General features: G+C 34.5%; 1 protein-coding gene across 2 annotated transcripts in view; it reads right to left on the reverse strand.

Moving 5' to 3' along the window:
* Positions 1–3,008: 3,008 nt before the first annotated feature.
* Positions 3,009–16,003, reverse strand: part of 5PtaseI (inositol polyphosphate-5-phosphatase A) — a 33,359-nt gene continuing 20,364 nt past the window's right edge. The window contains exons 3-14 of one of the 2 annotated variants that reach the window (XM_029316522.2): positions 11,621–12,605; positions 9,765–9,806; positions 9,558–9,658; positions 8,769–8,856; positions 8,612–8,675; positions 8,295–8,515; positions 8,061–8,201; positions 7,601–7,762; positions 7,332–7,517; positions 7,170–7,235; positions 5,575–6,175; positions 3,009–5,406 (exon numbers count right to left, since the gene is read on the reverse strand). In XM_029316522.2, the coding sequence (XP_029172355.1) occupies positions 4,589–5,406; positions 5,575–6,175; positions 7,170–7,235; positions 7,332–7,517; positions 7,601–7,762; positions 8,061–8,201; positions 8,295–8,515; positions 8,612–8,675; positions 8,769–8,856; positions 9,558–9,658; positions 9,765–9,806; positions 11,621–11,683 (2,553 nt within the window). In that variant the 5' untranslated portion in view covers positions 11,684–12,605 and the 3' untranslated portion in view covers positions 3,009–4,588. Of the gene's footprint in view, positions 6,176–7,169; positions 7,236–7,331; positions 7,518–7,600; positions 7,763–8,060; positions 8,202–8,294; positions 8,516–8,611; positions 8,676–8,768; positions 8,857–9,557; positions 9,659–9,764; positions 9,807–11,620; positions 12,606–16,003 lie in introns of both variants that reach the window. The other variant, XM_029316521.2, reaches the window with a different exon arrangement.

Below are 16,003 nucleotides of genomic sequence, written 5' to 3' on the forward strand. Positions count from 1 at the left end.
TTTATATGTTCAAAGACATCAATTTATATGCGATTAATATTGTACGTATACCGAATGTCTCGTCCGAAAGTACGATATCAAACCATCGTCTCCCGAAAGATCTTCACCGACGAATCCGCATGCTTAGTATGCACTTATCTTGTTATCGTCCTCACGGCATTGTTGTTATTGTTGTTAACGCCGTTGAATATCTCGTTGCCTCTCAACCCGGATTTCGTCTCTGCCTGGGTTTCCATCGCCGTCTCTGCGGCCAGGAACGAATATTCTTCTAAGTGACAACTGTTGTCATGCATTGTAAAAAACCGAATTCACACCAATTTGAATCTCATACTATTTTACAAAGTTGTCTTCCAATCAATTTTACATTCTTTAATTAGTTATTAAAATATTAGATAATTTTACGAGTCATTTTATTTTTATTATTTATATAGTAAAGAATTATATAAAATTATTTCGGAATTCTTTCTGTATTTTGATTTCAAAGAGATAATCTTTATTATTATCTCATGTGTTGAATTTTGTTTAATTATTAAAAATAGTACACACATAAAATAATAATAAAAATTATTAGACCTATATACAATGATACAACAAATAATTATGATTAGACATTTAAAGTGTGCGAATAAATAGTGTCGAATATGCGAGAAATTTATTTTAATGAAAAATCATCAAACATGATGTACATTTTTCATACTTTATATCAAAACAAACTTCTCGTATATTAAAAATACATATATGTTAAGATGGTTAATGACACTGCATTCGAGACGCAGTAGCGCAGATCGCACAAACAAGTGCATCTATTTTATATCTACAATAATGCTTACCATGTTTCTTTTCTTGAACAATCGTATCACGACCCGCCGCAACGTCGGGTTATATATAAATTGCGATTGTATTGCGCGAGAAAGATCATGAAAGACAAATAACTGTGATAATAAGAGAAATATATGTGAGAAATAACATGAAAAGTAAGAATAAGCGAGAATATATCTAAAAAGCGTCAAAGCTTTTATAAATATAGATCAAATTTTCGTAAAATTGTTATTTCTCATTTATGCAAGTAGAATAATAATAATCATAAAATATATAAAAATGTCGAGAAATATAAATGCGTGAAGGAAAAATGTGCGCAACGAAGGGAATATTATTTATTTTCAAAATTTCCCTCAGATCTGCCATACTGCGCCCCACAATTAAAATTTGCGACTGTGTTGATGTGTTATTAAAAGTGCGACTTGACGTGCGGAGCGTAAAATTAAATAAAAATATACAGACGCACTATGTGAAGCAATAATCGATAAGTATCCGAGATTAAAAAAAAATGCAGCAAAATCGCCATTCAACAGCAGCAACATTTAATTTAGGCTCTCGTTACATATATACAATAAAACAAATATTTGTTAATATATGTAAAATTCTAGATGTATCTGATATAAGCACACGCAAAAATTCTCGATTCATTCGAAAAAAATCTTTAAGTAAATAATATGTATTTTTCATTAGATTAATAAATTCTTCATAGTGATTCTAAATTAAAGCTCGAGACAATTTCCGTACAGAAGAGATTATCGTTCTATATATTATCTTATCTTCTATATATATTTTTTTTCACATGGAACATATTGGAACATTGAAAAAATGCGATAATCAGAGTGATAGACAGAGCTCGCTGTTCATTATTTTTTAAATCTTCAAGAATTGTTTTTCCTTTCGCGATTGCATAAAAAAAGCACGTTATATTTGCGCTCTCTCTATACTATCTCTCCTCTTTATCAAAATCATATTTATTATTTATTATTTAGTACCAAGGATAACAAATCGATACTGTATATTCGCAATAAAAGATTGAAACTGAAGGATACAAATAAAGAGAACAATATTCATGTGTGTGTATGAAAAATAAATTTATATTTACAAAATAGGGAAATATGTATATATAGAGGGAGGTCTCGTCGAATGAATTATTTACACGATATTATATTCCAACGACAGGAATACGCGATACATTCTAATCAGCCTACGCGGTATAGAAAATAAAATAAAAATGCAGTACAACAACGGTTCAGAATCTGCGCTCCGTTTCGTATGCGCGCACGCAGATTCATCGTTTTAAAACTAATATGGCAAATGGGAATCGATTGATACGGTGCTCGGACAATTGCTGCGTATATGTAAAACTGATTCCCCGTGCGGATCCGCATCGAGAATTATTATATTTTCAACACGAATCGGGGAGAGGTAAATAGCATTAAGTCACATAATTGTCACACGACATTGCTCCACGTTTCGCATCTCGTGGCAAGAAAAACTCGGACAGATATATCAAATGTTTTTAATTAAAATCGATTAATCTCTCGCCAAATCGTCTACCGTGAGATCGCTTCTTTTTCCAAAATAATTTCCGAAATATTTTATCTATACAATTTCTTATCGAATTAAAAAAATTGCAGGATAAAGCGCTAACGAGTACAACGTGGAGAGAAAATCGTGGAATAAAGTATACTACTAACAGAACAAATAAGCTCAAATTATCAATTGTGTTTCTTTCCTTGAAAAATTTTCAACGATATTGCTTTACGTTCCAATTTGACTAATGGACTTTCCATGCGTATTATATTGATACAAGTAATGGTATGACGTCTGATAGATTCAAAATTAATGCTCTGTCATTTCTCCGGATAACCGTAATAAACGAGGCAAATTTCTTAATTGTCCACCAAAATCCCTCACATAAATTAATATTTTCTCACTTAATAAGCTATAATGAATCTAACTTTGGCAGTAGTGTCCACTCGTGCTCGTAAAAAAAATCTAGCGAATAGATATCTTCTTAGCATGGACGCAGTACGTATGACGTGTGTAACGTTCTAAAAAAAAAGAAAAAAAAAGAAAAAAAAGGAAAAAAAAGATGCAATGCGAGACTTGCGATATTGCACCGTCAAATTTTTCATCGTTAGTGAAACGCGAGTGAAATGTTAGAAACGGATGTACGATGAATACTATTCAATTGCGAGACGATAGTGTAATCACATAATAAATATTTATACACCTATAAATCTATAAAATAAAATTATAATTAAGGTTGTAGTATATTGCAACAGAATCAAGGACAAGAACACTGCGAGGTAATAATTTCCTTGAAAACGATTATTTTTGGCGTATCAAGGATCAGGACACACGCGATCGGTTTTATATAAAGTAACATAAAATAGGACAAGTGTAGGCAGTGGCGCTAACTTGGGAAAAATATTGGAGAGGCAAAAGACAAGCTTTTCAAATGACCTTTTTTAAATAGCCTTTGGACCGTGTCCACAATAGGTAATTTAAGTCCTAAGTCTTAAGAAATTGACCATTACAATCAAGTATGAGAAAAATAGTCGACTGATTAGTCAACTTCTTACACTATGAGGTCAATTGACATCATTTTGACTTTTCTATTCTTCTTAGATTGCGATTAAGAAAGTACATCGCAGCAATCGATTGTACATATAAACGATGTGATTTTAATGCGTGATTGTGTCTGAAATTCCACCATGATGCTTACCGAAGCATAATGAGTGTTTTTCATCGTTAAACATTATTTTTCCTCGTTCAAAAGAAAGAGGGCGTCCCCCTCCCAAAGTCAGCGCCACTGAGTGTAGGATTTGCTCGCGCAAAAGATGCATACCGGTAACGATTTTATCAGTCTGTACGTATTGTGATATTTGACATTGTACAGCGGTGAATTCTATCTATCATTAACCATTCTTCGCAAATTGAATACGTACTAAAAATAATGTGACATTACGTAACGTGTGATTATACTGGTTATAAATATACAACAAAGGGAACAGAATTTTCCATCACTCGGATATACTATTTTCTAAGAAATATGTGTAGAATCAAATTTGATATTAAAGTATCATGCACATGCAAAACATCGTTTCACAATGTCTCTCGCAACATGCAAAAAGTATAAAATTTATATTTCGCGATAAAACGCAAAGCGCAAGCGAGAAATCGTTAATTTTTAAGATCATATTTTTCTCTTGTTACGTCACACTTATTGTCATTTTTTAAGTGTGTGTCTTTGACAATGAAATATATAAAATATGTCTACTCACATTCGTGATTCACAGTATCCCCCCTCTTCTAATAATTGCATCAATTATACTATTTATTAATCACACGCTCAAGAATGTATTGCAATAATTAGGCTTGTAGTTAACAATGAAATAATATACACACCGTATAAAAATAAATTATAGTCTTACACTAACAATAAGTGATGCGACTGTAGATGCTATCTCGACTAGCTACTGGCACGTCGAGAAAATAGTAGGAAGGAAAATGTGTGGAAACAAAGTCTGTCAAAAGAATACTCTATGTAAGTAGAAAAAAAAAGAATAATTGATCGGCATTTCCAGAGAACGGAAAATATCGACGATTTTACTCCGACGACTTGCGCTTGCGTAATATTTTCTATAGGAAAAAAAGACTGTCGGTACTTTCTGCTTTCTTAATTTGCGGACGCAACAGTACGATAAATAAACGAGGAACATTATACACAGATTCTAAGATGCAGATTAAAGCGATAATTCGCTCACGATACTACGCAACAACACTTTTTACACCTAGTCCGCTTTCCTATAATATTACTCTTGCATCGTTCAGTGACTTTATAAGCTTTCAACTTTAATCTGTCATTTCCTGCGTGATCACTGATATCCTGGCTGTGCGCCGAGTTGCTTCTCGTGCACATCCTTTGTTTATTAACTGTCTCGTAACTTATAATCTCTGTGTCGTGATTTACCGCATGATCCGTGTGTACATCTGAGCATATCTTTATCACATTGCAGTCATAATCTCGATTTCTGAGGCGCTCCGTTTCCGCGCCGGATTTCTCACATGGCTTATCTTTGATTTCCACGTTTGTTCCGTTCGGATCCGTGCGGGTTTTATCATGATTCACGTATACCTTTAATGCTTGAGAATCCGGTTGATTCTCCAACAGGATCTCGGTGAATCGCGTATCTTTGTCTTTGAAACAAGATTCGTTCGAAATATCGCGCTCCAATTCGTTAGTCCTATCGTGGAAGACGTCGTTCTTCATATAAGACGTTCTCACAAGAGCTTGCGCCTCTATTATTTGACATTTCGTCTCTTTGCACATGTCGCATTCGTCCTGGATTAGTTCTCTATTGTCCTCTTTGCAGTACAGCTTCTCGCTCAATACCGGCTCACTGTGATCCTTCGAATACATATTTTTTCTCTCGATTTCTATTATTCTCTCTGAATCCGGAGTCAATATGTTACCTTCTTCCTCGTCCGTCTTGTCACAAATCTCATCCGATTTTTCCGAACTCACGGCTTCGCCGCTCAGCGTTTTCGTGCGACCATCCGAGTACGCGCTCAATTTGTCTGCCGAATAATTACTCAATCGGTCGTCGTGGAAGTACACGGAGCTCGCGTTCGATTCGAAATTGCTCGCGTTTATTATGGCTATTCGTGGTATGATTCGTGGCGGACTCGAATTCGAAGGTTGATTCGCGAAATTACTGAAAGAGTGATATCCTTGATGACCCTTACCTTGGATCCAGGCCTCCGTTAGAACGTGGGACCGTTGCCACGACACGTCGCTGTTGCATCTGTTCTTTCTCACGCACCAATGCTGATCCTCGGCGTCGGGCCAAGAACGTAGATGACACTCGCTGGGACTCCTCTTAATATCCGAGACATCTACGTCCAGATCGGCGTCCTCGTTCCTTTTATTTTGTACGATCAGCTCCAATTTGGATTTTAGTAACGCCGGCGACACGGCTCGGTCGACGAGCCGTCTCGACGCGATCGACGTGATCTGGGTCGACCTTAGCGCGGACGAGGCGAGATTGTTGTTATCGATATGTTCCGTATCTAGATCCGGGACCTCTCCGGAGGTCATAATAGCGTTCGGACTCGGACTGTCCATACTATCTGGCGTGTAGGGATCATGCTTGACGGGTATTGCGTGCAACAGATTAGACGAACGATCAACAAAATTCGCGCGCGCGTTAGCGTAACTATTGCAATCAGGCAACATGGACAACAACTCCGGGTAATTGTTGGGCACTCGGAAGCAAAACGCAATTGGCAAGTTGCAGCAATCTATCATACCTGCATCGGAGATGAGACTAGCCTTCAAGTAGACTGGCTGTAAAATGGCAAGAAAAATAACGGCTCTTTATGTATCGTCGTGCGTCATTGCGAGAGGATGATAAAGATGGTATTATGAAGGGTTCGTATTGTGTGGAATTCTATGAATGTGAGGGAAAGGTCTCAAACTAACGTTTCAAAGATATAATTATGTGCCACAATAATGTACTTTTCAATCTGTAAGGTTTGTTGGCATAATAATTATGAAAATAATTATGACAAGACTCTGTCCTATTCTGAAAAATTATGTCGAGACATTATAATTAATAATTTAAGTAAATATGTTGTAATAATAATTACCTGCAAATTATATTTTTTAAACATAAATTAAGATATTAATTTTTACAAAACAATGTTTCCAATATTAATTTTTATGATAGAATTATTAACGTGATTGATTATTGCTTCTCATTATAGTATCATGGAGTAACAAGTGTTATTGTTATGTAATTGCAAAATATTTATATATTTATGTATAATGTAATAAAATGTCATTCGGCATTACAAAAGACGAAAAAATGCGTAACAAGCGTTACAATGCATATCGGCAATTAGATTGAAAAAGTACAATTATTCTATGATAAGGATAGTGACAGCTGATAAGAATTATGAGATTCAAAGTATAAAATGTAGAAGTGAAATACTTGAGGATATACACTACGTGTGGAAGTGCTACATTAAACAAGCCCCTATATATGTATGTTTATTGTCGAGATAACAGAATAAAGAGACGTGAAAGAGATGTGGGGGATTCGAGAGATAAGAACAGAGACAGACAGTTCATAGATAGGTACCTTAGTGCTTAGAGATTCATTCGAAACTCCAGAAAAACAGGCTGCACCATAATAATCGAAAGAATGGATCATCAGAATAAGAACTAGGAAGTGTGTAAATACATGTTCCCAGCATATAATAAGTAAAAAATGTCGCAGTATCGTTTTATAAATGTAAGAGAAATGTACTAATTTTTTTTTTGAAGACTCTTGTCTTACCTTGTGATCGCCCATGCATGTAGTTGGGCCGATTACACCATACTCCACTGCCTCGGAATCATCTATCTGCACATACAAAGATACGAGCGTCACGTTGGGCTAATAAATTTCAACTTCTAGAACGGCTTCGCGCGTGATCAAGAATATAAACTTTATACATACATTCTGGACTAGTGTTTTCGCAGTAGGGCTCAACACGACTCGATCGCACCAAGCCGGCACTCTCGTTTGCATATAATTTACAGGCTCGTTAACATCTTCTTGAAACGGATAACTTGGTACAAAATTGATCGGAAACTCGAACAACCGTTCTTCAAAATCTCCCAATTCTTTATCATACTCGCGTAACTGTAAATGTTAAAAATTGTATTATTGACGTTCTGACTCGATTGAATATAATTATACGATGCATAAAAATATGTAATATTTACCCATTCACCGCCATTCTTCATAAAAATGTTTTGATGTTCGTAATGTGAAAATTCCTTTTTCCCTAACGTTAATATGAGATCATCGTCTCTATTGTGAAATTGCAATTTAGAAATGTTTCCTTTATTCGATAACTTCTTTTCTCGAGTATCTTCCGTCAGTTTCTATTAAAGACAAATTAAAGTGCTGTAATATATTGGATTTTAATAGGATTGATTTGTTGTGGTATGGATAATAATACGCGTATGTAACACACGAAGAGTAAAATACGATTGTCGACTGCTAGATATATTGATTTTCAAAACAATTGCTATTAAAAACTATTAACAATGTTGATTTATTTGTACAATATTAAGAAACGTGTTACTAGTAGGTTTATATTGAATGCACAAATGCAAATTAATATTTAATTTCTTTTTTGCTTTTTATTTTAATCTTATCGTAACTGTTGATGGGCCTCACCTTTATCACGCTTGAAGTGTCTGTCCTAAAATTAAAGTCGCCAAATAAAAAATACGGCACATTTGGATACTTGTCGTTATGAAATCTATCTAATGTGTGCTCGAGCGCTCTTCTGCGCGTTTTACTGTATACCGATGGAAACTGTAAAGAAATGAAAACAGTAAGTCATATATTATGCATATAAATATAAAATATATATAGAGGATCACATTTATTTGTAAAAATGTTCTTTACCGTCTCCATAGCAATAAAATTGCTCGCGTCGTGAAATAAGTGTATGTTTATGAGATCAAAAACTGTTCCACTAATACTCCATCGAGTCCGTAGGAAACCCTTCCTGGACCATTTGCATTCTGGGAAAAATTCTTGAGGAAACTTGGCTTTTTCTTTGGTTGTAACTGCTTCTATGTTGCCAGAATGGACTTCTTTTCCATTTACTGGTATAAAAGTGCACTCTAGAATCAATACAAATAAATGAAAAAAAATATATATTACTTATTTATATTCAATTATTGATAACTATTGAAAATAAAATTATATACGCAACGTACCATTAAAATCCCATAATAAAACATCGCTTAAGGACTCGTGCACAAAATAAAAATTTCCTAGAGCCTGCATAAAATAATCTTGATGAGAGTATTGCTCTTTGTTTAAAGAATTAGGTATTAATTGAGCATTAATAATAATAAATATTCTTCAACTTACTGTGAAATGTTCAGCGGATGAATAATCCTCGTCAAGGAATACCCTAATTTTATCAAATAATCTTAATTCTTCCGATGACATAAGTAATCTGAAAATAATATTTATAGCTCGCATTAAAAGTCATATCTATATACTTAAACGCATTTATAAGCTTTATGTACATAACGTAAGATTCTTTTATATACTTTTTAAACAACTTTTTTTTATATGTATATATGAATTTCTCCCCTATCAATATCATATACAATTATCTTTTGAAGCGGCTCACTCAACTATGGAGCCACGCGTGATGCGTCTATTTTTGCGCCTTTTTGCCAGTTATGCGTTAAATCATATTCAATATCGAGTATGTGAAAAGAGAGAGAGAGAGAGCTATTTGCTTTTTTATGCCATGGTTTATAAAAGGTTTGTTCATAATATCAACACAGGGATAAAAATCAAAAGTGAAAATGTTACAGGTAACTATCGAGAGATTTCTACAAACAAGTTTAACAGACGAATGTATAAGCTCTTATCCTAATAATCGGATTAAAGTCAAATATTAGTAGTTCCTGGAAACCATCCAAGAAGCACTACAAATATAGCACGACGCGTGTGGAATCTAGGAAAGAAGTTCATATTGTTTTTCATTTACGTTTCAATAATATTTTTAATATAATATATGTTTAAAAATTGATTGCAACTTTCGTTATTTGGAAATAATATTAGTGTCAAGTGTACGACATAAAAATGAATTAATATACATAGACGTTTATATCAAATTTCGATGAAGATATGCGAGAGATTTACCTAACAAAGTCTTCGACATGCCTCATACTCTGCTCGTAATTTTTTCCACCTACTTCTTGACAGTGCAGTGCTATAAATTTCGGATCTAGTTTCGATATGGTCTGAAAAAACAATTTGCACGTAAGCACAAACACACAGAGAGCCTCGTGCGCGCGTGCGCACGCGTTGTTGACGTATCGTGTAAAAGTTCGCACCAAGGATACTTACGGATAAAAATTCTTCCGTCCATATCTTTAGCATGACACTAGGCTGCAAGGAGAAAATCAGTGGTATCAATCTCACGAACCTTCATACCTCGTGCACTTTAAAAGAAGAGCTTAATGAGATGTTCGACGGCGCGTGGATGTATTAATAGATTGTTAACGTCACACACGCAAGGATATCGAGGATGTCCCTCCGTGCCCCTTACGATAATAAAACGCCGCGCCGATTCTTCACATTTTGCACTAACGACGATATGATAATCGATCACTCTGACAATCGCGCGCGAATCCGGTATAAACAAGCGTGGTACGTATATGTAGGTGTTTTGATAAAAACGCATATGTATGTATGTATGTTCTCTGATGCAAATTAATTAATAATAGGATCATGAGTAGGATTTTTCCAGGGCAGAGGCATAATTAAAATTTTTGTTTCTTATTTTTTGTTCTTTCTTCATTTTTGGTTATTTTTACTTTTATTTTTTTATATTAAATATGCAAAGTAAATTTCAGTTTATTAAAAAAAAAAAAAAAAGAAATAATTAATTTTTTTATTGGTTCCAAAGGGGGCAAATGATCTCTTGCACTTCCCCCCTCCGGACATCCTTGATTAGGATGGAAATATATCAATAAATACAAATGTCTTGCGAATTAAGTGTTTTTTGATCCTTTCGTGCGCGATGAGAGAAAAATTCACCGGAGATGAAAATTTCTCATTATTATATGCATATATTTAGTCCCCTTTTAATCAAATTATTGTTCATTAATCGCGTGTGTTTACAATTGAGCATTGAAATTAGAATTTACGATGTTTTTTAACACGAGAAATCCTAGATGTACGTAAGATAAATCGAGAAAGAATTCGGGTTGATTTCTCAACTTGACAATGATAAAAATTTTTTAGTTAAAATAGATAGCTTGAAAAAAAAAAAAGAATGACATTTTATTCGATGTTTTATTTCAGAATCGAACTTGCGAACATATTCCAGGCATACCTTTACAAATTACATAATTTCGTTAATGATTCATCTTGCGGTATTACATTATTCAATCGTTAATGTCACACGAGAAATTATCGCGAATATTCACGCGTCATCACGCTTTTTCAACACGCGACGATAATAAAAAAAAAACAAAAATAAATATTGAAACTCTGAAAAAAACTACTCCAAAGTATAAATTTCTTCTCATTAGACTTTTTTTTAAATTATCCGCATCCCGCGAAAAATAGATGTAATGTTTTCAATGATTAGTATGACAAGACGTCGCAATGTTTTGAAGCATAATAACCGGACATACATATAATCAAAGTGACACCGAACCTTGGAGTCTCTAACTCGTAAAAACGTCAGGGAAGTTTATATATTTTCAAGTTTTTACACGTAGAAAAAATTTTTTCGACATATATATAAGACAATCGAAAAAATGTCCTAGCAAAGTCACGTTACGTCAAACTCTATATGTTAATCACTCAAAATGAAGCGAGTATACATCGGAAATTTGGAAATCTAATGTGAAATGAAAATCGAATTTGAAAATGAAATTTCATCGCGGACTTTCTTTCTCGATCGACCCGGTCGAAGTGAAACCGCACGTGTGTTCCTAAAATTCCGTATGTGTACAACACAGACAAGATATGCGCGAAATCCGCGACAACCTCGACGTAAGTAAGGCGAGGAGAACGGCGGCGGAAATCGACGACGACGACGATGGACGACAAGTAGGTCGAGCGTCGCAGAAGCGAATATAATAAAATCGGCAGAAAAAAAAAAAAAATCGACGACGAAGAAGACGCGGGATCGATCGATCGGAGGGCGCGGTAAATGTCATGTCGGCAATTTTTCTCGAATATTTACGTACCTCCTCGAAGATGCTGCCGACGTTCGCGGTGATGAGAAGAACCGGGACGCCGTTACCCGCCATTCTTCGGCCGGGCGCTTCCGTGCTGTTGGAGCCGAGATTCCGGTCGATTGTTATCGACCCCGGAGTGACAGCTGAAGATGACTGGACGCGCACCGCACCGCACTGCACTATCTGCCACAGCTGACGAAGGCGATGATGAAATGACGGACCAGCGACTGGCAGCACCCGCGGGTGGCCGCGCACGTCGCTCGTTCGCAACGCACTCGCACACTACTGTCGTCCGCGCCACATTAAACTGGCCGTCTCTCGTTCTCTCTCTCTCTCTCCCGTCTGCAAGTCCTCTCTGTCGGTCCTCTTCTCTCGCCTCCCTCTCTTCTCTTCGTACCTTTCGAGGAAAGCGCAGCGTTGACAGCGATACCGCGCACACTGCGAAGTAGGCGCCGAGTTAAACGGACACTGTCCACGAGAATTGAAGATGTGACGGGAGGTAGAGGAAAAAAAAAGTCAACCCCCGAGCCGGGAAGAAGCCATGCTCGCGCACCGTGAACCGATGCACCGCTCGTCGCGTACCGCGAGGACGTATGTACACATTGTTAATCGCGACGAGGTGGCGAGGAAGAGAGTGCGCGCGCGGGGAGAGGGAGAGAAAAAAAAAAGAGAGAAAGAGAGGAAGCCGGTGTCCCTCTTGCGTCGCCGCGTTGCGCTGCGTTGACTCGTGTTACGTTGCGTCGCGTCGCGTTGGCGCACGAGAGAGAGAAAAGTCGTGTGCGCGCGGTAAATATATCCCTCTATCGGGCCGCGAGCAAGTCCCGCCTACCGCGGACGTCAATAAGCAGTGCCGTGTCTATCACGTGTGCGGCTGGCGAACACGTGCGACACGTGCGGGGCGCCGTGGCGAAATGCTCCCTCGTCTCGTCGCCGGCCCTCGTCGACGACGATCGATCGACTGTCAAACGGGAGAATCTCTCGTTTACAATTTTACCTAAAACAAATCAAAATCATTGCACATTTTTTATTTTATTTTTATTTTCAATATATGTATATCAAATATATATCTTTAAAAATATGTATTAATATATATGTACATATAATTTCCTCTTGGAATTTACCCTGAAATATCATAGTATAACCCAAGTAGCAGACTGACGTCATTAAACGTTAAAATGACGTCATTATATGTATATCAAAATGACGTCAGTTTCCTACTCAGGAATCGTAGGACAATTTATTGGTATTGGAAGAATTTTATAAAAGTTTCTCTGACTAATATTTACCACACAATAAAATATAATATCTCTATCTATAAATATCTACCACAATAAGATGTAAAATATGTACGATTAATTTTATTATGTATACATACTAAAATTTATTATATATACATATTAATATTTTTTATTATGATAAATATTAATCAGAAAAACTTATAAAATTCTTCCAATGTCATATTGTACCACGATCACCGATTCCAAAAGAAAATTCTTTCCGTGTAAAATATAAATTAATAAAATATATATAAATATATATTATACATAAAATATATGTATATTAAGATACAAATAATAAAAAAGCCAACGGCGTTAATAGACAATTTCAGAGATAATTGAATAAATAAGAATAAAAAAATTCTATTTTCTATTTGGTAATTTTATTTAGATAATAATTAAAAAAAGAAAAATGAACAGTCTTTATATATGGATGTAATCATTGATGAATGAGAAAGATAATATGTACATATATTTGTAAATGATGTAATTAATATTAAAATGTCAGATACGAACTTCAAAAAAAATAACTAATAAATATTTATCTGTTATTTATAATGAATAAATTCATAATTGAATCGAAATGATAAATTTAAAATTCACATGAGTATAGGAGAGTCAAAAAAATAATTCATACTGTATAATTCCAGTAATTTACTTTAGATAAAATAGATGATTATCACAGCCGAATGAATAAACGTCACAAAAATAGATGATTATATGCATATATGGGAGGTCCAACTGAGAACGTAAAAAATATATAATTTAACGATTATAAACGAGGAAAGTTCATCGCAAATTAATCGGATGGCTCATTTTAGAAAAAGACCAAAGTCATCTGTGCGTGACTCAGAAAACGAGCAAAAAATTGCTTCAACGCTCCAACAGGCAGAGGAGTATATCGTTTATCGATGCTCGTCGTAAAATATTCGTGTCGCATCCGGGTGGTGAGCAAGTATCAATGACAATCGACACAGGATCGATACTTGCCAGTATCGCTCCTGCATGTATACCGTTCAGCGAATTCTGGCATGGCTAGAGATGCCAGAGAGCCGGAGTTTTTTACGCGCGAACGGAGATCTGCGTTATCTCGTGACGTGCGACTTTTCTGCGCGTCGCTTCTCGCTCAGGCTCCGAGAAAATTGCCGATGACAATTCGGAAAACACTCGAATCACGCGGTGAATTTCGAATTTGCGTATAAAAATATGTGCGTCAATTCTAGATTTTTCCCAGGAAAACTATGTATATCATCTCGTATAGATTTGGAACTGCCATTTAGGGGATTTACCAGCTTGCTCATATATGTGCAATAACGCGTCATTTAATGTGTCATGCTACATGATGTGACATCTGCGAATGATATTGAAATCGGAGCGCGGATAACTGGATAAAGAATCTTTTTGAACAAGTTTCATGACATTTCTTTTACAATTTTATAAAATAAATAAAATAAAAATTATGCCGCTTTGATTCAATTTTTTTATTCATTTTTATAGAAAAGAATGCGTGATCTTTTTTGTAACGTTTCTTATATCACAGCAACTTTTCCATGCAAAAGAATACCGCTTGAAATTCTTTATAAGAGTTACTAAAGTTGTATAGCTTACATAAAATAAAATATGATTTTATAAGTATATTTTATGTAAGTTGGAAAAATAATAAATGTATCTTATAAAATATAATTTTTATATCGCTCATATATTATATTTTTTATTCCTTTTTCTAAAAACTGAATTATGTCATTTTGAATACAGAAAATAATGCATAAGAAAATAAATGTTTTAAATCTTTTGAGTGATAAATGTCATCACAATACTTAAGCGTATTGAAAGTAAAATTAGATATTCTGGAAATATTTTTAAAAAATAATCAAACTATTTCTTAAATAATCGAATAAAAATTTTACACACATTATTTTTCCCAATATTTTTATAAGATAACTTTTGCCCCATTTTAATATAAATTAATATACGTGATGCTATAAAAATGCAATATTTATAATTTTCTATATAAAAAAATTATCAGCTTTATTTTATAAAAATTCGAGGTCAAAAAGATCGAAAGGTATTGAAAGTGCGCGCTTACACGGAACTAATGCAAATCTTTTGTAAGAAAAATTTGTTTGAGATCTTAGACAATCGAAATTAAATCTATGCACTAGGAAAGACGTAGTGGATTTACGTCACGAAATGTAACCTTGTATAGTTGATAATTTTTGTTCAATCGGATTCTTTGTTAGCTGTTCTTTGACAACCGGTGTCTGTTTCTCGATCAACTAATAAGTAAAAACTGGTCTAACATCAGTCATGATAATGAACGGGACAAAAGTTTTAATAAAAGTGAGTTGTCGCGATATGTGAAAAGCGATAATAATAGTTGCGTCAATATGAAAGCGATTATATTTGTTGAAAACTTATTGGTCGAATCAGCGAACGTCATTATCTGTGCATGAAAGAGAGAGTGAATGTATGTTATTGTCAGATAAATCGTTCGTAATTCTCTTTTAAAATACGAAAAAAATAAGCTATGACGAGATCGTAAAAGAGAAGAAAGAGATTCATTATAGTTTAAAGATAACGACAGAAATAGAAGCGAACTGTTACAGCACTTGTTTCTAAGAAGCACAAAAAATCTTTTATGTTACTAATCTTTAATTTTACTTTAAGAAACGAAATCTGAGATTCGACTATATTTTTTAATTTTTTTAAACGTGTAATTCATAATAAAAAAATATTACGTAAAAACTATTTAAATATATAACTGTTTAAATTATTTTCTCGAATCAATCTCACTTTAATCGCATAGTAAATAAAATACTTAAAAAAATTTGAAATAAATGGAAAAAAATTTTTTAAATATATATATGTGTTTTAAATTAATTATATTTTGTTATATCATCTTTCTTATCCGAATAAAGCTACACGGAGAGAATTTTCCCTTAGAATTTATCCTGAAGATCATGCGGTAATCGAGGGACAATATGGAAGAATTATAAGAATTTCTCCGATTCATTTACCAAAACAAAAAATATTAATATGTACATAGTAAAATTAATCGAACATATTTTCTATCTTATTGTGGTAGATATTAATATTTTTATTGTAGTAAATATTA

The sequence above is a fragment of the Nylanderia fulva genome, unplaced genomic scaffold, assembly GCF_048542155.1.
Source record: "Nylanderia fulva isolate GAGA-0341 unplaced genomic scaffold, ASM4854215v1 Scaffold51, whole genome shotgun sequence".
Lineage (NCBI taxonomy): Eukaryota > Metazoa > Arthropoda > Insecta > Hymenoptera > Formicidae > Nylanderia > Nylanderia fulva.